Source organism: Arachis ipaensis, chromosome B09 (assembly GCF_000816755.2).
Source record: "Arachis ipaensis cultivar K30076 chromosome B09, Araip1.1, whole genome shotgun sequence".
In the NCBI taxonomy this organism is placed as follows: domain Eukaryota; kingdom Viridiplantae; phylum Streptophyta; class Magnoliopsida; order Fabales; family Fabaceae; genus Arachis; species Arachis ipaensis.
In genome coordinates this window covers 32,592,383-32,611,863 of record NC_029793.2, presented here as the reverse complement: position 1 = coordinate 32,611,863, position 19,481 = coordinate 32,592,383, and the positions used below count along the sequence as shown (strand labels likewise).

The following is a 19,481-nucleotide window of genomic DNA, read 5'->3' as shown; positions in this document are numbered from 1 at the left end:
TTCAGGGGGCAAAAATGGGTAAACCGCCGGCATTCATATCTTAAGACTTTGTTTTGAAATGCTTAAATTAGAAGCGATTTACATATTGACAAATATTAAAGGGGTCATGATTATTTATTGGTTGTTCTAGAGTATTCCACACGACGGCGTTAGGTACCGAGACGGTTTTGAGCGTTTAGTTTCATACTTTCATTATACTCGCACACGTCACGCGTAATCCATATACCATAAATACTAACTAATATTTTCATAAATTAACAATGACATCTAAATTTCATGACACTCAAGTTACATCATGTAAATTTTATTGCTGATTTACTGGAATAAAATTGGCCTAATGAAAGTTACATAATGTAATACTATACTGTACTAACGAAGGCAAAACACTATCAATCTCATAGCTCCACTGCACTACATGATGCTGAACAAATATGCACAAACCGGGTTTAGTTGACTGCAAGAAGAGAGAAATCAGAATAACTTGAAAATTAAGCCTCCATGAGCTGCGAAGAATGGAGCAAATACCAATGATTCCACTGCCATCAACTTTATCAAGATGTTGAGTGAGGGACCCGAAGTGTCTTTGAGAGGGTCTCCAACAGTGTCACCTATAACCGCAGCCTTGTGAGCATCTGATCCCTTTGGCCCCAGTGACACAGCATGCTCGGTAATACCAGCCTATAGGCACCAAAACAATGTATAAGATTACATTTGGAGTTCAATGAAAAGTAAATTACATTTGGAGTAATGTATTTGAACATCTTAAAGAGCGGCAAAATGGGTGTCATATAGTATGTAGACAATATATATTTGGATGTTAATAGAAAAATATTTTTTAGTTACATTTCTAAATGCCAAAAGAAGTGGTCAAAACTCAAATGCAGGGGCGGAGCTTATTGTAGATGAAGAGCCCCAAATTAATAAATTTTATTTATGAAGTCCTCTATTTTTATGGTTTGATCCCCCTAATTTTTTCTTTTGTTTCCTATCTAGTTAGGTCTTTCATGTTGACCTCCTCCTATAAACGGTTCTAGCTCCACCCCTGCTCAAAAAGATAAAATGCATTGTGTTCCTTTAGAATGCTAGAATTCTTCGCTGGCAAGTTATACATCAGTAAAGCGCTAAAAACCAACCAAATTTGAATGGTAACATGAAACCTTTGTCCCTTACCTCGATGTACTTCTTAGCATTATCCCATGCCCCACCAGTGTTTGAAGCTGAAATTGCCACCTAGGAAAATGAAAATCATTTTGTCAAGAAGTTAAATTTTCAAAGCTAATTTTCAAGAAAGCACAATCTTAAAGGCGAAAAAATAGCATCAGTGTTGAGATAGTACAAGTTCAAGGCCATATTATACCTGCACTCCGGAAACAAGAGAGCCAGCAAGTACCCCAGCAAGTGTTTCCACTCCGAACAATGTTCCGGCAATAAGTGGAGCAAGCAAAACCAGTGCACCGGGTGGGATCATCTCCCTCAATGAGGCATCGGTAGAAATCTTTACACAATTTGCGTAATCTGGTTTTCCTGTTCCTTCTAGGAGACCAGGAATAGTATTGAATTGCCTGCGAACTTCTTCAACCATTTTGAGAGCCGCACTCCCAACACTCTTCATTGTCATCGCTGAAAACCAATAAGGAAGCATTGCTCCCACAATCAAACCAATAAATACTTTTGGGGTCATAACGTTCACTGTTTTTATGCCTGCCCTGCTCACATAAGCACCAAATAATGCAAGAGACACAAGTGCAGCTGATCCAATAGCAAAACCCTATTACAAAGGCACGCACAAAAAAATTTAAAAAAATAAAATAAAATAGAAAATCAGATTCTCGTAGATAATTCAATAACAAGAGTCGAATTCATAATTTCTTTCCTAGTCTTTCCAAGCAAGCTATTAAATTTAAGCATTTTACAAACAGTTACCTTGCCTATGGCAGCAGTGGTGTTTCCTGCAGCATCCAGAGCATCTGTTCTTTCTCGTATCTCATGTCTCAATCCAGCCATTTCCGCAATGCCTCCAGCATTATCACTGATGGGGCCATACGCATCAATGGCAAGACCAGTGGCAATAGTACTCAGCATTCCAAGTGCTGCAACAGCAATTCCATACATGGCTGCAAGGCTGAAGCTTACATAAATAGCAACTGCAATAGCAAATATGGGAATTATGACCGACTTATATCCCAGCGCCAATCCAAAAATAACATTTGTTGCAGCTCCTGTCCTGCAGGAATCTGCTACGTCTTGCACCGGACTGCAACATGCAAATGAAATATGAACAGATAGTCAGCAAATTAGCATCCAAGCACCAAATTTGAACATCAATTTTTGTCAAATAGACAGTCATTGAGTATCTATGAGGGCGTTTAAAGGGAATGGTTATGAAAAACTTTATGCCATTCACAATATCCAACTTTCTGAAAATATTGAATAATGCCAAACTCTCAGGGACTTTTTAACATCGGGGGAATGGGATTCCATGTGACAGGACAGGAGCCAGGGGATTAGAAGAAATTTTAAGCAATATGAATTCCAACACAAGAATAAATGAAGGTTGCTCACCTGTAAGCATTGCTAGTGAAATACTCAGTAATGTACCCGATTACAAGTCCAGCCCACAAGCCAATGGCAACACAGAAGAAAAGGTGCCTGTAATTATGTAGTTGATGATATTTAATTTGAACAACATAAAGATGAAGAAATCTGTACATGCTGACAAAAGTAGGCTGGCACATGAAAATTGGTCATACCAGTTCTTGACAACCTTGCTGCCGCCAAAGTTATAAAGAGTGAACTCTGATGGCAAAGCAAAGAAGCTGACTATGGCAATACCAACGGTCATTAATACAGTAGAGATAAGAAGTTGACGTTTCAAGGATGGTTCTATTTGGTTCTCGTATTTTATTTCGAATATATCAGTTGCAAAAAGAGTTGTAATCATGCAAACCACAATTCCCATTGAGCTTATGATGAGAGGATATGACATGGCTGTGTAGTCATGATTCAGTCCAAAAGATGATATGGATGCAACAAATAGAGCTGCACAGGATGATTCTGCATAGGACCCGAATAAGTCAGAACCCATACCTGCGATATCTCCAACATTGTCTCCCACATTGTCAGCAATAACCTGAAAATATTCAAAAAATTCAGTGACCAGAAATATAAACATGTAAGCATAATAGTTTAAAATGATATATAGTAACTTCAGTTTTCCACAAATCATGCATTGGAGAATGTTTTAATTTGATAGATTATAATGAAGTTGGCTTGGATTTGAATGATAGTAATCAACCATGAAAATGTTTACAAAAACTTCAACAACAAATAGCATTTTCAGAAAATAAATTGAGATGATTAACAAAAAAGGTGAACAACAAATTACAGCTGGGTTGCGTGGATCATCTTCAGGGATATTCTGTTCAACTTTTCCCACAAGGTCAGCACCAACATCAGCTGCCTTGGTGTATATGCCTCCTCCAACTCTTCCAAAGAGCGCCATTGATGAACCTCCAAGCCCGTAGCCAGTAATAGACTCGTAAAGTCCCTCCCAGTCATCCCCATAATACAGTTTGAATAAATTGATGGCAACATATAGCACCAACAGGCCATTTGCAGCAAGAAGAAACCCCATCACCGCACCAGAGCGGAAAGCAATAACAAAGGCCTTTCCTATTCCCTTTCTTGCTTCAAGAGTTGTTCTAGCATTGGCATAGGTAGCAATCTTCATCCCAAGAAAGCCAGAAAGGACAGAGGTAATGGCACCAAGCAAGAAAGCTATAGTGCTAAACACAGCATTGGCAAGTGCTGGTTTACAAAGATTGCCTTCATTGTAGGTGCAAGGTTCGCTTTTGGTACTAAAGCCCTTCACAGAGCCCAGAAACAGAAAAATTATTACACCAAATACTCCCATGAAGATAGTCAGGTACCTATACTCAGTAAAGAGAAACGAAGTAGCACCTGCAAATGTATCAAATTGAGATGATCACGTTTCAGTTCTCCATTATTGTAACTCAATCCAATCACAAGCTTATAAGAGGGAAAAAGAAATCTCACCAACAGAAATGGCATGCTGAATTTCGGCACACTTAGCAGTAACTTCAGGAACCCGGACACCATTCTCCAACTCTGCATCTCCTAGTAAGCTGCTTTTGTGCCCATTGTCCCTGCCATTGTGATCAGCAACAGCAGACACTCTGACCTTTGAGACCAAGAACCATTGAAGCAAAGCAAATCCAATTCCAATTAATGCTGCCACAGGTATCAGAACTTGTGTAAGGCCCTCACTCAACTCCCCCATTTTCCAAATACCGCAGTTGAAATTTTGTTGTAAACTTCTTTAGCTAAAATAGCATAATCAACCACCGAGTTTTATAGCCTGGGAGACCAATCTTAAAATCTAGAAAGTGCACAATATAACAAGATAAGAAAACTATGGGAGCTTGCATGGCCCTTAGAATCTAAAAAATTGGTTGTTTAGAATGACGGATTTGGACTTCAACAGTTTTTCCATGACACTGATTTAGTAAACTGGCGCTTTTGATTAATGGGGTAGGACATGTCTGTTCAATTCTAATCATATTCCTATGGGCCGAGAACTATAAGACTGCAACCAATTTTCAAAATATGATGTTGATGTGTACAAGTAGAGATATCAACTTCACTTTTAATAAGCACCAACTGACAAACTGTTCACTCAAAATAAGTATTTCATTCACACCAAAAAATGTAAATATATTATATGGCACCAATTGGTAGAAGCCTGAAAGTTCTAAATAAGTTAAATAAACACAAGTCTTATCCTTCAACTGCTAAAGAAAACTTGCTTCCGTGTGATCAAATGGAACATGGATAGGAATAATGCTACTTTGCGCAAGATGATGAGGTCATTAAAAGCATGCCAATAGACCAATACCAACCAGTCTAGAAGATTATGTGATAAGAAACAACGGCTCAATTTCAAGGGACTAATCAAAACCGAATTACTTTTCTAATTCTTTATTGATGCTCTTCAAAAGTAAAAACAGTGTGGGCAGAGTCATTGGAACTAATTATTTAAATATAAAGGTCCATATCTCCGTTCTACAAGTTGCCTAGTCATACAAATGACTTGATCGAAAGAATTACCAAGGTGTATGTGTACTATTAATCTATTATTCTTTCAGAACAATAATGCCAGATCAATATTTTCTTTTTTTACACCACCAGGAACATCACAAATGGTTGAGACTGAGTCTCAAAATACTCCAATATAAATCACATATTTGTATATATTGCTTTTTGAGAAACTATTTTTTGATTACCAACTATATAAAGTTTGATACACTAAAGATTAAAAAAAAATTCGTTCCAAACAAAGCCAAGAATGATATCAAACATAAATTATATTCTTTGAAGAAACAGAGCTAGGATTTAGTATAATCAAACTCTCAAAGCTAAAGCAAACTTGTTGACATGAGAAATAGCAAGAACCTCCAAATTAGCAAATTTCTCAGGCGCCCACTGCATGCGGCCGAGGAGCAACCAAACTCTGAATGTACTGTTACTCCGTTAGTATTTGACAGTTTGGAGAGAGCACTGAAGCAGGTTTCAAAAATAACGACCCTGATCTTCATCGCAACAAGGACATGACAATGATTCCTTCAAATTAAAGGTCTCTTTTGCAAAACACACACAATTTCCTCAGTGCTGCAACTGCAAGGCCTTATTGGCCCAAGATGGAAGCGGCGCGTGCAGTGAAATGCGATCGCCAGTAATGGGGTGCTTGAACGATAAGCTCTCGGCATGAAGCGCGTGGCCCTCACGCGCCACCTCTTTCCATTCACAGACCCCTTCATACTTCACGTCCCCTACAATCGAAATCCCAAGGTACTGACAATGCAACCGAATCTGATGCGTTCGTCCACTCCTAGGATACGCCCTAACTATTATCTCACTCTCTGCATCGCCACCACTACCTTCTCTCACAGCTCTCTCCTCAACAACCACCACATCACCACCGTCGTTAATTTCCGACTCGTCTCTGAACGTTCCGCTTCCGTTTACCGATAAAACCTCGAACGAAGTCTCCATGTCACGGACTACCGAACCGCCTGGTAGCTTCCGCCCGACATCGGAGGCAGCGTAAACGCGCCACGCGCCAAACTTGGACCTCCCGTGCCCGGACCTAACGGTAATCCTGTTCCACTTCGGGGCCACGCCACTGCAGAGAGCGATGTAGGTTTTACGAACCTCGTGGTCGGTGAATGCCTTCACGAACTTCGATGCTACTTTGTGTGACTTCGTAATAATCGTCACGCCGCTCGTGTCGCGGTCGAGACGGTTAGCAAGGTGCAGCTCAGGCACGCTGACGTGGACACCTGAACAGAAAAATATGATAACTAACCCTGAAATAAAGGCTATAAAATGTGTAACAATTTTGTTTCAATGTAGATTTAGTTTGACCTTGAGGTGGTTTGAGAAGGGTTGGAACGGAAGAGAGGATGGTTTCGCAGTAGATTCCTTGGGGCTTGTTGATTGCGATGAGCCATTGGTCTTCGTAGATGACGTGGCACGTTGAGAGAGAGAAGAGGCTCGATTTCGAAGATGCGGTCATGGCTCGGCTTAGCTCGATTTGCTTGGAGATTGCGGGGAGTGGAGGGGACAGTGGCACGGGGTAATTATCGAGGGAAGTAAGGCCATTTTGGGACGAGTCGGTTGGCGGTTGGGATTCATCTGAGTCTGCCATGCTACCACAGTTTTGGAGAGGGAGGGTATGGAGATTCTGGTAGCGATGATGGTTGAGAAGGGTTTTGGGATGAAACTTGAAAGAGAGAATGCCAGAATGGTGTGAACGGAGACGGTGAGTGAGAGAATGATTCATGAAGGCCGAAGGGTAGTTTCGTCATAACAAAATTTATCTAATAAAAACGGTTATATAACTTTTCCTCTTCGCCTCACCCTCATCTTCATCTGTATTCCCCTCTCCATCGTATTTTTAGGGTTTTTCTGAGTTCCCCTTTTTCTCAAACTGACACTGCGCTCCACCCTCTTTTACCCATTAATACGACAACGTTTTCTGGAAGGTGTATATATTTATCTATACTGAACCCCAGACATTCGCAATTGTAGTATAAGCATCGATCAACGCGAGACTCGAAATACATCATCCAGGGTTACGGTTTTCTGCAATTTTGACTCTCATGGCTTCTTCCTCTATCATCACTCCAGAGGATGTGCTTGAGTCCCTCATGAACGACGGCACAATCGATGCCCTCAGATTGAAGATCATCAACCAGCTCAAGGCCAATGTAATTTCCCTTTCTCTTTTTCCTTTTCTGTTTTCTTTTAAATCTTGGTCTTTTTAATTATGGAAGCCATGAGATATTACTGAAAACTTGGCTGAATTTTAATAAGTGTCTGATTCCATTGCACTAGATAGTTAATTTCCATGAGGTCTCGTTGGTTTGCAGTTTTTCATGGTCTAAGTTGATTTTTTTTTTTTAATTTTTTTTTTTTTAAAGGAGGAAAAGAAGAGCACTACTATAAAGATGGCTGAACAGAGTAGGGTTCTGAACACCCCTGGAGCTGAGAAACAGACCAAAAGAGAGCTGTTTGATGCGCTTCGGCAAGAACTCGAGTAAGTTATAGATTTGACCACAAGCACCAGTTTTTATGTGCTAACTCTTCCAAAGGGTTCTACCTTGAAAGTTTCATTCCTGATATTGCACATAATTGATGCAAAATGTGATGCAGGGTAGAAGTTATCGAACTGTATTTGTTTAACATATTTGGTGGGGAAGGGATGGGTAAAACCTGTTCTATATATAGTCATTGAATTCCTTTCAAATAGTAAGCATGAACTTAGCTTTACCTACATATGATTATAACTCACCCGAAGAGAAGACCCCATCTCAACTGGTATTAAAGTATTCTGCTCCAGACAAAAGTATTGGGTCTGTTAAATATATAAATTATTCATATGCTTTCACATAATAACATATACACTATGCTGAGATACTCCTTGTCATATTACCAAAGTCTATGACTAAATGGTTTAGAATTTAATTTTTGTTATCCCTATTATTCTAATTGAGAGTTGAACTTTAGCATATGATAGGCCCATGTAGTGTCGATGCTTCAAGGCGAACAGGCTCTTGCATTGTTGGGGGGAGGGGGCATTATGCTATTAGCAAAACTCATTAATGTGCTTCATCTGTGGGATAGATTTAGGCACTTGGTGTCTTTTCGGTATCAAGTAGATGGACTATTTAGAGGACTATTTAGGCCCTACCGAGAGATTGGAATATTATGCTCCTTTGGTAGTTTTTGTATATTTTGGTTTATGTATATAGGATCTCTTGTCTTGGGAATTCTTCCTTTCTTATATGTATAATTTTATCTTCCAATGAAATAAAAAGGTCATTTATGTGCCTTTTTTCCTAACAGCTTATGATTTTAAGACAGTTGGTCCTTGATAGTCTAGAATTTTTACGAAATTGAAATTCTTGCATAGCTTTTAACTTGCTTTCGAAGTTGCGTATATAAAGGTTGCATTCTATTAGCAGCGTTAAGTGGTTTTCTGCAAAGAAGTATGAATAAATGAGTGCAAACACGATGAATTCAAATTCGCTACTTCACTTCAAATCGTTTTTGCACAAACATTACAGAATATCAGTAGGCTGTGATGACAGACAACATTTCTCGATTCTGATCAGTGACCAGGACCAAAGCAAACGTGTTTGCTCTTTGATGACAGTCTTTGTGCGTGTCTGAGCCTATTATTTTTTGTTATCAAATGAAACATTACACAAAGCATATTAAGCAGCCCTCCCTGGTCAATATATCACCTACTTGTTAAATTTTTTTTGGGCTTACGTGGTCTGCTTAATGTTAATATATTGTTTTCTTGACTTTCTCATGTTGAGTGTCTATTTTGTTGTGCTTCCATCTGGTCGCTATATGTAGTGGTCTTGGAAGATTGGTTTGTAGTCATTATTCCTTATTAGATTTTATATTCATTATTGATCTTCTCTTACATCCGTGTTTATTTCATGCAGAGCTTCTGTACTTGAAAAAGCCTCCAAATCAGTTTGGGAGTTAATTTTAGATAATAATGGCCTGGGAAAGGAGATAAGTGAAACAGTTGAGAAAGTGTTTTGTCGATTGAGTGGCCAAGAGCCTCCTTTATTTCCACTTCCAAATGGGGAACCACAACCTGATAAGGAGGCTGACAGCAGAAAAGATAAAGGCAAAGGAAAGCAAAAAGAAAACGAGAATGTAAATTTAAACACGCCACCAAAGAAAAGAAGCTTTGCCGAAATAAATTCAGAAGGAGCAGAAGAAACTACAACCAGGTCTTTTGATCCTGCAGCGATGTCAGAAGGCTCTGGCAAATCGCCTCTTTCAATCTCAAAAACTTGATTTGTGAGTTAAACTAGTTATTTAATTTGTAATGGAAGTGATTACATCTAGTACATATATCATTAACACCACTTGTAGGATTTCACTGGAGTTTAGAAATATCATGCCATTACCACGTTTTGTATGATATACCTATAAAATTGATGAAATTGATTTATGAATGTTCACTAATTGTGTTGTTGATTCACAGATGCTTCATCTTTAAACTATTTTAAGGTTGTTACAGGACACATTAGGAATATAATTTGAACATCATGATTTATGCAATGGTTGAAGTCCACTGGTTGACATGCTATTATATCAGTCTGCTTGCCCCAAAGCAATTAAATCCCTCAGGGTAAAATTGTTTCCATCTTGCATATAGTTTTCAAAAATTGTAATTGCCGAGAGTTCTGTTTTATTTGCAGAAAAATCTTCAGCCATTTTTTATAATGTCAAATGTCTGTTTAGCCTGACGCTATGTTAATATGAATGAACAAAGGGTGGTGGAGATCGATTGTGTCTATGTACTGTAACTTTTATTGTTACATTATCATTGCCCAGTGATAATTATCTTTCAATTTGGTTTTTATAAAAAAAGATTGACTATTTTTGGTGATGTTCTTTACAGTTCTTTAATTCTTTTCTTTGGGTCTATTTTATTCTTATTAAGTATAAAGGTTTGAGGTGGAAATAATGGACATATAAAAAAGTCATTAACTAAAGTTTATAGTATACTTGATTAAATAAAACCGTTTCGTTATTTACACAATTATGATTTGTTGATCAGAATGAGAGTCCTTCTTTAAGATGCAAATTAAAAAAATTTTACTTTCACAGCTGATAGATCAATAAATTTTGATGTTTGGAGTGTTAAATTTTAACAAAACAAAATTCTGGACATTTATACTCGCTGGACTTGGTTCATAAGAGTTATTTCAAAATTTAATGAGATTCAGGGTCATCATTCCTACGTTTCTTTGTCATTAGAAACTCAAATAAAAAAGTAAGGCATCTGAACGAATCATAGTATTGCAAATTTGCTCTGGCTAATGGGTGTTTCAGCAGGCTATATATATATAATCTATTTCTTGAAGTTTCAAGCTATTCTAACGCCTGAAAATTTATTACGCAGGCACATTATTCTTTCTCTTAACTTTTAATCCAGAAGGGGTGGTTTTGTGATGGCAATACACAATCAAGGAAACTGGAAACCTTGGACTCCTTTTTAAGTCAATGGTTGTGAGTGGCTCCTTTGCTCAGAAGTGATGTTTCATCCAGCTTTGAAGTCCATGAACCAGCGTCTGCTTATAGCTCCTTCAGGTGGTTCTCTTGCTGCCCCAGGCTACCCTACCAATAAAAATAAAAAATAAATAAATAAGAAGACATAGGATATTCTCTTGGCCACTCACTGTCCATTTGCTGTTTATTTCTCTTGAAATAATTTTTTAAAGAATGATCCTAGAATTTTTCAGAGATCTGATTTATGTTTGAGAATGATGTTAAACAGTGAGCGCTTAAATAAGTTTGTTATTGAAAATAGTATTATTACTATTATATGTTTCATGGTTTAGGTCCAAATTTTTCTAAAGGTATTAAGTTCAAGTTTCTAGATCAACGTATCAATCTGCCTAGTTAATTCATAAAATCGTCCAGTTTATTAGTCTAGGTCCTCAAGTCGAGTTTACAAGTTGAGTTTTACCATCCAACTTTATTTAAATTTCCTAAGTTTATGTGAACTATTGAGTTTGAAAACCTTAATTTCTATACCAAAGTACTATGTCCTTGAAGTCTCTAAAACTTTACGATAATTTGCTTCGACTCTTTTCAAATAATAGTTTAAGCTTCCTGAAAATCGATATATCATAATCTTCTGGGAATCAAAACTAAATATTTTTTTGAAATATTTGGATCTTGAATATAGTGATAAAATGGTTTACTAAATACTTAGTTAAGCCAAAAGTGAGTCTGAAATAATTATTATTGCTTAAAAATGATGAAGTTACCAAGAAAGACACATTACATTTTAAATGGGGATAGCAAAGTGAGATGTAAATAAATAGGGGGTAGTTTGCTTTTGGCTTTGTAAAATGCAAAAGCTTTTTACAAGTTAGGAAAAACTCCATTCATAGCTGTGGGTGAAATTGCATTTGACCAACACATTCTCGTAGCTAGGAGCAGGGTGCAATAGTTTGTTAGCCTCTTAGGGTATATGAGTCTATGAGCAAGCTCTTGTTGTTTTGAAGAGATGCAATGAGTTACGTTGTTGGTAGAACGAAAAATGTTGAACGTCAAGAGGGTCATACATGCCATGATCTACTTGTAGCAGTTGATTCTTGATTTCCTCATTTGTAGGAGAGCAATTGCCTGTGAACAAGTACCATTTATTTATTACTATTATTTTTTAGGGTTATCTACACTAATATAGTAATAGCAATCGTCTTTGGCGTTGCTCTTAGATCTTATAGGTTTTGACATTTTTTTATTCTGTAAAATATGATTCTAATATTTGAAAGAGAGTATTGGAATAACATTTGTGTTGTCTCTGAGATCGCATATTCAAACCGTCGAATCTATCATTAATACTTTAATCAAATTAGGTTATCTATATTACACCTTATAGGTACAATTTTTTCTCTAAACTTTGTGTAATGCAGGATGCTTTGCATAAGATGATGTTTACCATACTAATTTTCTTATAAATATGACATTGCCAATTGCCCTCCATAATATCCTCAGAAGAGTCCAGAGTGTAATTTTTGCCATGTTTATGGTGAGTACATATTATGCAAGAATGAATAGAAATGGTGGTTACCAGAAGAAAGTGGAGTAGATGATTCAGTAATGGCACATGTGGTCAATGGCATTGTATTGTGATATAGCTGAACTTGTTGAGGGAGATCAAAAGTAGATGCTGATGAAGGAAATGAAGTTGGTTCTTCAAAGGCACTGAAATATAGTTTCTCACTTTCCATAGCTTGGTTGGTGGTTGTTGACCCATGTGCATATAGATCATGATGATGACCAAAACGAATGTGTGTTGCTGCTGTCTCTTCATCTTCTAGGTATGAATCAAAATAACAAGATTTTAATCTAGGAAAAGGTGTCCCACTCAACTCCAACAATCTTCTGTCCAATTGTAGAAGCTTAACATAGTGCTGGTCAAGAACTCCAGGAGGAAATTGAAGGGAGTGTCTCCTGAATAAATAAACAACAAAAGGAAAAGAAGGAATGCACACCCACTTCAGTTGATGAATTTAATTATAATTTAGTAAAATATTCTATTTAAATATATATTATTTAGAAGTGTCATAAAAAAAATTATGTGAAACTCTTGTAGATTATCGGGATAATAACATGAAGAGTAATTAGTTGAGAATTATTTTTATCGGATAAACTGGTCTATTTATCGCTTTTAATCAAATTTTTAATATGCGTGTTAGATACATAGATCTAATCTTTTAGATTCGTCAAAATAGTTAAGGGGTCAAAACAAGCTAGTCTATTTAATCCATTAAACTGACCATAAATAGTCCAAACTGAAAAATGATGTATAATAAAAAAAAGCGAATTTAAATGGATTAACCCGTTTAACCTACGAAATTGTGCAGGCTAGGCTTAAATGGATCGAGTTGGTCCATTTGACAGTCCTACACAAGTTCTTAAAAACTAATTATAATCCAATTTGATTTGCAAAATACATTTTAAGACATTAATTCTTTAAAGAGTTATGCTATGTATATACTAAAATCACACACCAAAGTCAACTATCAGTATAAAATATATGTTGGAATATAAATACATATTGAAAATAAATTAAACCACACATGTATTTATACACAAATACATTGGTAGCTGATTTTAGTGATTGATTTTGGTGTACAAATAATATTTTTGTTCTTTAAAATAATAGAAAGACGATGCGTCTGAAATCAATAATTTTTTAAAACTTTTAGAATATAAAAATTTATTGAGGATCAAAGTATTTAATAATCTGAAATTTTTTGAGGATGAATTTTGAGTGTTTATTCTAGAATTAAGATTACACACACCTGTATTTGGAAGCATAACCTCCAGTGAAGTCAGGGGATGCAGACCATACAGTATGCTTTTTAGGCTGTGGGGTAGTCTCGCCATAGAAAAATGGCACTCTATCAAGCTGTGTAAGAACAATTGTTTTTGAGAAGTTCATCATAAGTACTTTAGTTCAAGTGGCGTTATCTCCTTTTAAAAATTAAATCACCACTACTTGATAAATAAAATAAGTATTTAAACAATATTGTGTCACGTTTTTAATGAGAAATAAAATAAAAATTATTTGCGTAATATTTAAACGCACCTCAATTTCTAGATGGCCAGGTTTGTTTTCCTGAATGCTTGCTTGAATGGCTGAAATATTCTCCCATTGTATTTCAATCTTATGTTTCAAACCCTTATCTAATATCTCCCACACAAGTTTTCGCTTGCTAAAGTAAAACTTGGCCACCAAGTGTGCTGGATATTGAGCTTCTATCTGTACATCAAACTTATTATAGTCGCTTGTTTTATTCACAATCATGAACAATTTATTTTACCAATTAAAAAATTACTAAAGTTTAAGTGTGAATATTCACATAAAATATATATACGATGTTGTTAACGGTGAATAATATTCAAGAGAATTAAAATACAAAGGTTTGTTCTCATTTTCGAGAACAAAATGTTCTGTGTGACTTTCTGTTTCTCTCTTAAATATCTACTTATACTTTTTTTATATGTAAATAAACTTATTACTTGAATTAAATTCACACATTAATTATTAGTAATTCATTTCTTATAAAGTATATTAGAAAACATGGAAAGTTAATTTTTCTCATAAAGAAAAGTATATATTATTCGTATGAAATACTGGATGCATGAAAATTCAACATTCAATATATAATTGAACACTGTATAAATTGCATTATTATTATTATTATTAGTTTATTACCAAGTAACACCCAATTGCAAGGGAACAAACTGGCAAGTGCACAGCCTTCAACTTGTTCTCAACCTTGTTGATGAGTGGTTCTTGGCATGGAGAAGAAGGAGAAGGAGAAGAAGTTCTAATTTCTACTACATCATCATAAACACTACCACCGTTCACTTTTTCCTCTATTTCTTGCACCAGAGATGGTGTTATCGTTAGTGTTAACCTCAGTGATGGTGGAAGTTCTGCTAACTCTTTCAATTCATCGTGTTCATGTTCTTCCTGAAAAAAAGAATAAAACAAGATAACTAATTAAACTTAACAAATTAAACAATGAAAATAAAAGAAACTGAAAGGATATAGAAGAAAAATAAAATTAAGAAATAATTGGATAAATAAATAGTATACAGTATATATATAGTTAGTACGTATAAGTTGCATGACAAGAATTAATACGTACCCTTTCGCATGCTTGTCGTGTATCATAATCTTCAACAATAATATCATCCTCATCAACAAGGTATGAAAAATCCAAAAGATTCTCCAAGTCTGAAGGATTATTAGCTTCTGAAGCCATATAGTTCGTTCCTGTGTATGTTTTTTTTTTTAATCGAAATGGCAACAAATTAAGAAGAGGGGAAGCCAATTATAGGAAGCTAAGTAGTGGCAATTGATTTTGTAGTGAAAGGACAAGTCACGTGTGTGGTGTGTTTATATATCCTTAATTCTGTTTGTTTTTCCTCAATGATTCAGTTATTCACCAAGAAGGTAGAGTATTATTTAGATTAAAGTAAACATTAGTTATTTTTATTAGTTATTTTTATATGAAATTAATAGTTAAAAATTATTAAATAATAATTTAATAAGGAGTGCTACACACACGCTGACCCAAAAACACGCTGACCCATATGTCCCATATATGATTTCCATGGCGTGCTCCTCCGTCTCCTTCTCCTTTTCCTTCTTCTTCTCCTTCTCCTTCTCCTTCTTCTTCTTCTTCTCCTCTTCCTTTTTCTTCTCCTTCTTCTTCTCCTACTCTTCTTCTTCTTCTTCCTCTTCTTCCATAAAAACGAATTTCTTGTCAAATTTGATCTCTTTTGTGCGTTCTCTCTTTGTCTTTTCATTCGTTGTTTTATCTGTGTTTATCATTGGTATTCTTGTTTCGTTTTTTTTTTCGATTTTCATTGTTTCTAAAATCAAGCTTTGAAATCGTTTTGAAGATAATAGAACTTCAGAAATACACCCAAACGATTACAGAAATACACCCGAATAATTACATAAATATTAATACACCCAAAGGATTATGAAAATACACCCAAAGGATTTAAGAAATACACCCAAAATTTGTTGAAGTACACCTTATGCAGAACTCTTTCTCTTTCTCCTCCTCATCTTCTGCTGCTTCTTCTTCTTCAAAAATGATTTCAGAGTTTGATGTCAAAAAACAATGGATATCGAGAATAACGAAGAAAGAAAACAGAGAAAAAAACACGTAAATGAAGAAGGAGAAAGAGAAGTTAAGAAAAGAAAGAAAAGAAGAAGAAGAAGAAGAAGAGGAAGAAGAACGTGCAGAAACGAAGAAGAAGAAGATGAAGAAGAAGAAGAACGTGCAGAAACGAAGAAGAGGCACGGAAAAAGAAGAAGAATGAGAAGAAAAAGAGGAGACATGGAGAAAGAAAAAGAAGAAATAAATGACTTGTATGACTTGCATGTGAAAAGACTTATATGTGGAGAATTTCTCTAATTTAATAATATATAATACTAATCATTTTACATTTAAGATTGATTTTATAAAAAATATAGATCAAACCAACTTTTCGGTAACAAAATATATGAAACTTATATTATGAGATAAACTATTATTATTATTATTATTACAATCCCGCTACGTTACCAACGGCGTTTCTGTCAACTTCTGCTAACTCTTGTTTATGACTGTGTTTAACGGAAGTATCTTTATGGATGTGTCTAACAAAATTGTCTTTTTTATGGCTGTGTCTAATAGAAATGTTTTTATATATATATTTTTTGGATGTGTCTCTTTATACATGTGTTTAAAATATAATAATTAATTATTATTGGCAATAAGTTGGCAGATAGTATATTGGTATCCTATACTTTTTCTTATTATTATTATGAATTTTAAATATTTTTTATTTAGAGCTTTATTTCGCAATATTTATCTCATATTTTACCTGTGCCAGCCGCCCTATCTAAATGTTTCAATCATACTTTTTTCGTCAAATATGGAAGGTTGGTTTCCCAAATTGCTACTGCTGCTTCTCAACTATTAGCTAGTCTCTATCACCTAATATAGGGATCCCACACACCAAAAATGTGGATGGCTTTGATTTTCTGGGGTTTTATTATTATTTGCCAGCTGGAAATCCACCACCACATACACTATGTTATCACAAGTAAGATTCTTTCTTACTATTATTATATCTTGCGCATACGTCTGCTTTGCACTGTAAATGGATGCTTGTGGATCTTTTATAGTTCTCTCATAATTAATAATGGCAGTAGTAGTCTTTGTGATGACTGCTTCAATGAAGATTATTGGTTTTCAATTTTATATTCAACATTCAACATAAAATAATGGATGCTCGCTCTGGATCNTATAAAAGTTATTAATTGAAATAAAACAAAAAAATATTTATTTATTTATTTATTTATTATGAAATAAAGATATGCATGCGGATAGGTACCTAAATTTCTATTAGTTAGTGTGCAGATTGGATATGGTTCGTTCTGCAACCGATCCAATGGCCCTGCAGATCAGATTAATATACCGATATACGCAATTTTTAGATCGAATTCGAATAAATACCGCAGATATACGGATTGAATCCGATTCCTAAACACCCTTATAAATATCCTCAAATATTTTAAAACATGACAAAAGTACCTAACCATTAAATCTATATTATCAAAAAAGACTTTAAATATTGGACTTTAATGTAATTTTTTATAAGTATGATTTAAAAAATAAAATATTATATTTTTTATCTTTAAAATTTGATAATTATACCTTAAGTAGATATTTTTGTGATTCTTTTGTAAATGGCCAAAAATATTTTGAAAAGTATAAAAGAAATTCTAGAAATCAAATTTTTATTTGTTTTCGTTTTTTGTATGAATTTGCTAAAATTTCATATCAAATGCACAACTGGTTTGCAAAATACAAATGTCATCATTTTCACTTGTAATGGTAACGATTCTTTAAATGTCAATGAATTAAAGAATGGTTTTTAACAAATTTTAGAATATTAATTCTATTTTAAATTTATAAATTTGTGAAAATGTATTTCTGAATTTAAACTAAAACATAAATTTTCGGCTTGTAGTCTTTTTAGTTTTGATATTTTTGATATTTTATTTAAATTTAAATAAAAAAATATTTTTAACAGCATAAATAATTAACTTAAAAATAAAAATTAGAAATTTGCTAATATGCTGATTTGCACATATTTCACTGGCTAATATGTGTAAATTAAATTTACACAAGTATCATAACCACTGTAATTATTGTAATCCCCATAAAATATATATAATATTTCGTTATCGTTATTACTTTAATTTATTATGTTTTTTTATTCAAGCTTAGTGCATTCATGACTTGGAATGTTGACATGGGAAGTCGGCCTGTGCGTGTGTGCCTTCAATTCAAAGACGTCATTTTCTCCAATCATTACCAGCTGCACATAAATCCCTTGCTTGCAAATCATTAAACACTTGGTTAAATAGTTCACTATATATCTATCCAAAATCTGTAGATATATCAGCATACCAATCAGGTACAAACACATAACAAATTCCACGAGTTAATCAACTTGGAACCAAAATCAATCTCTCTCTCTCTCTCTCTCTCTAAATTCCACGAGTTAATCAACTTGGAACCAAAATCAATCTCTCTCTCTCTCTCTCTCTCGTGTATACAAGATCCGTACAAAATTATTATATCTACTTTTCTAGTACAGTATAGATGGATAGATACTCAAAGTTGGCTTCCAATTTTCCAACACATAGCCTACATTTGTTTAAAAAACAGGAACATCAAGACAAAAAATTGTATTTAACAAAAAAATATAAACAAAAATAATATATTTAGAGATATTAAATTAGTATATTTTATATATATACTAATAAAAAAAAGTATTTTATTTTGTCCTATTTTCACAAATAAACACTGCCATAAGAAACGCTAGTCTAGTAGTTGGGACACATGAAACAAAATACTAGCATTAGTGTGATTGTGTTAAAGTTTGTAAAAAGATTTTGAGGGAACTTAAAGTTGATTTTGGTCAATTCAAGCTGATGATATCAATATCAATATAATTATAGTTGGTACTATGCATACTAAATTTAGCTAAATATATATAGAAGTATTATTTTGTATATTTTATTATCAGATGAATAGCATTTTTGCGCTTGATTCAATTCATAAATCAAAATGGATAACGTGATGAAGTAGCGTCACTTTGCGGGCGCATCAACCCACTCAAGCCTTTAATAACTGTCAACAAATGAAATGAGTAGTAGGATCTTACCAGAAACAAAGAAAAGATATAATATAACAAAGATGTGATGTTAGATTGAATAATAATTATTTGGTTTAATTATTCGGTTAATTTTTATATAATTTTATAAAATTTTTAATTAAATTTTTAATTTTAATTAAATTTTTATATAAATTTTTTAAATAATTTTTTTACAGTAATTAATTTAATTATATAAAAATTTATTTAAAAAATAAAAAATTAGTGTAAAAATTAAATTAAAAAAAATGTAAGAATTTAATTAAAAAAATTAATAAAATGATTCAATTAAAAAAATATATAAAAATTTAATTAAAAATTTTATAAAATTATAAAGACCAACGAAATAATTAAATCTAATTATTTATATGATAAATAAAAGGATATCTCATAATCACGATAATGATATCATTGTTCATTCTTATCCAATTAATTATATATGGAAATGAAGAAAAGGAAGTGCGCGTGGGTAATGAACAAAGATTTTGCTGTTTACGATCTCTTTCGTCACAAAATCTCTCAAAGCGCCACTATCAGCCGCCGCGCCAAACTACTTTTCATTTTGGGACTGCAACCAAACCACGTGCGTTTCTTTTTCTTTTATGAGCGTGGAT

General features: G+C 34.2%; 4 protein-coding genes across 7 annotated transcripts; 1 reads left to right on the top strand and 3 right to left on the bottom strand.

Moving 5' to 3' along the window:
* Positions 255–4,376, bottom strand: LOC107617688 (pyrophosphate-energized vacuolar membrane proton pump). The gene is made up of 8 exons (XM_021110881.1): positions 4,057–4,376; positions 3,386–3,960; positions 2,751–3,130; positions 2,563–2,649; positions 1,924–2,254; positions 1,358–1,768; positions 1,171–1,230; positions 255–678 (listed from the first exon to the last, which is right to left on the bottom strand). Exons 1-8 carry the CDS (start codon positions 4,298–4,300, stop codon positions 472–474), a joined length of 2,295 nt encoding a protein of 764 aa, XP_020966540.1. The 5' UTR covers positions 4,301–4,376; the 3' UTR covers positions 255–471.
* LOC107617690 (RNA pseudouridine synthase 1) lies at positions 5,540–6,891 on the bottom strand. The gene is made up of 2 exons (XM_016319518.2): positions 6,445–6,891; positions 5,540–6,359 (listed from the first exon to the last, which is right to left on the bottom strand). Exons 1-2 carry the CDS (start codon positions 6,860–6,862, stop codon positions 5,683–5,685), a joined length of 1,095 nt encoding a protein of 364 aa, XP_016175004.1. The 5' UTR covers positions 6,863–6,891; the 3' UTR covers positions 5,540–5,682.
* Positions 6,891–10,935, top strand: LOC107617689. 4 transcript variants are annotated; one of them, XR_001615039.2, is made up of 5 exons: positions 6,891–7,289; positions 7,503–7,618; positions 9,039–9,405; positions 9,629–9,739; positions 10,517–10,935. XR_001615039.2 is itself a non-coding variant. In XM_016319517.2 (4 exons), exons 1-3 carry the CDS (start codon positions 7,182–7,184, stop codon positions 9,400–9,402), a joined length of 588 nt encoding a protein of 195 aa, XP_016175003.1. In that variant the 5' UTR covers positions 6,891–7,181; the 3' UTR covers positions 9,403–9,405; positions 10,517–10,935. The 4 variants fall into 4 exon arrangements, 1 of the variants encoding a protein (XP_016175003.1); XR_002353658.1 differs by having other exon boundaries at positions 9,619–9,739; XR_002353657.1 differs by having other exon boundaries at positions 9,593–9,739.
* Positions 10,800–15,013, bottom strand: LOC107615329. The gene is made up of 6 exons (XM_016317411.2): positions 14,790–15,013; positions 14,351–14,611; positions 13,721–13,894; positions 13,434–13,540; positions 12,197–12,579; positions 10,800–11,748 (listed from the first exon to the last, which is right to left on the bottom strand). The coding sequence occupies exons 1-6, from the start codon at positions 14,904–14,906 to the stop codon at positions 11,600–11,602; spliced, it is 1,191 nt and encodes a 396-aa protein (XP_016172897.1). The 5' UTR covers positions 14,907–15,013; the 3' UTR covers positions 10,800–11,599.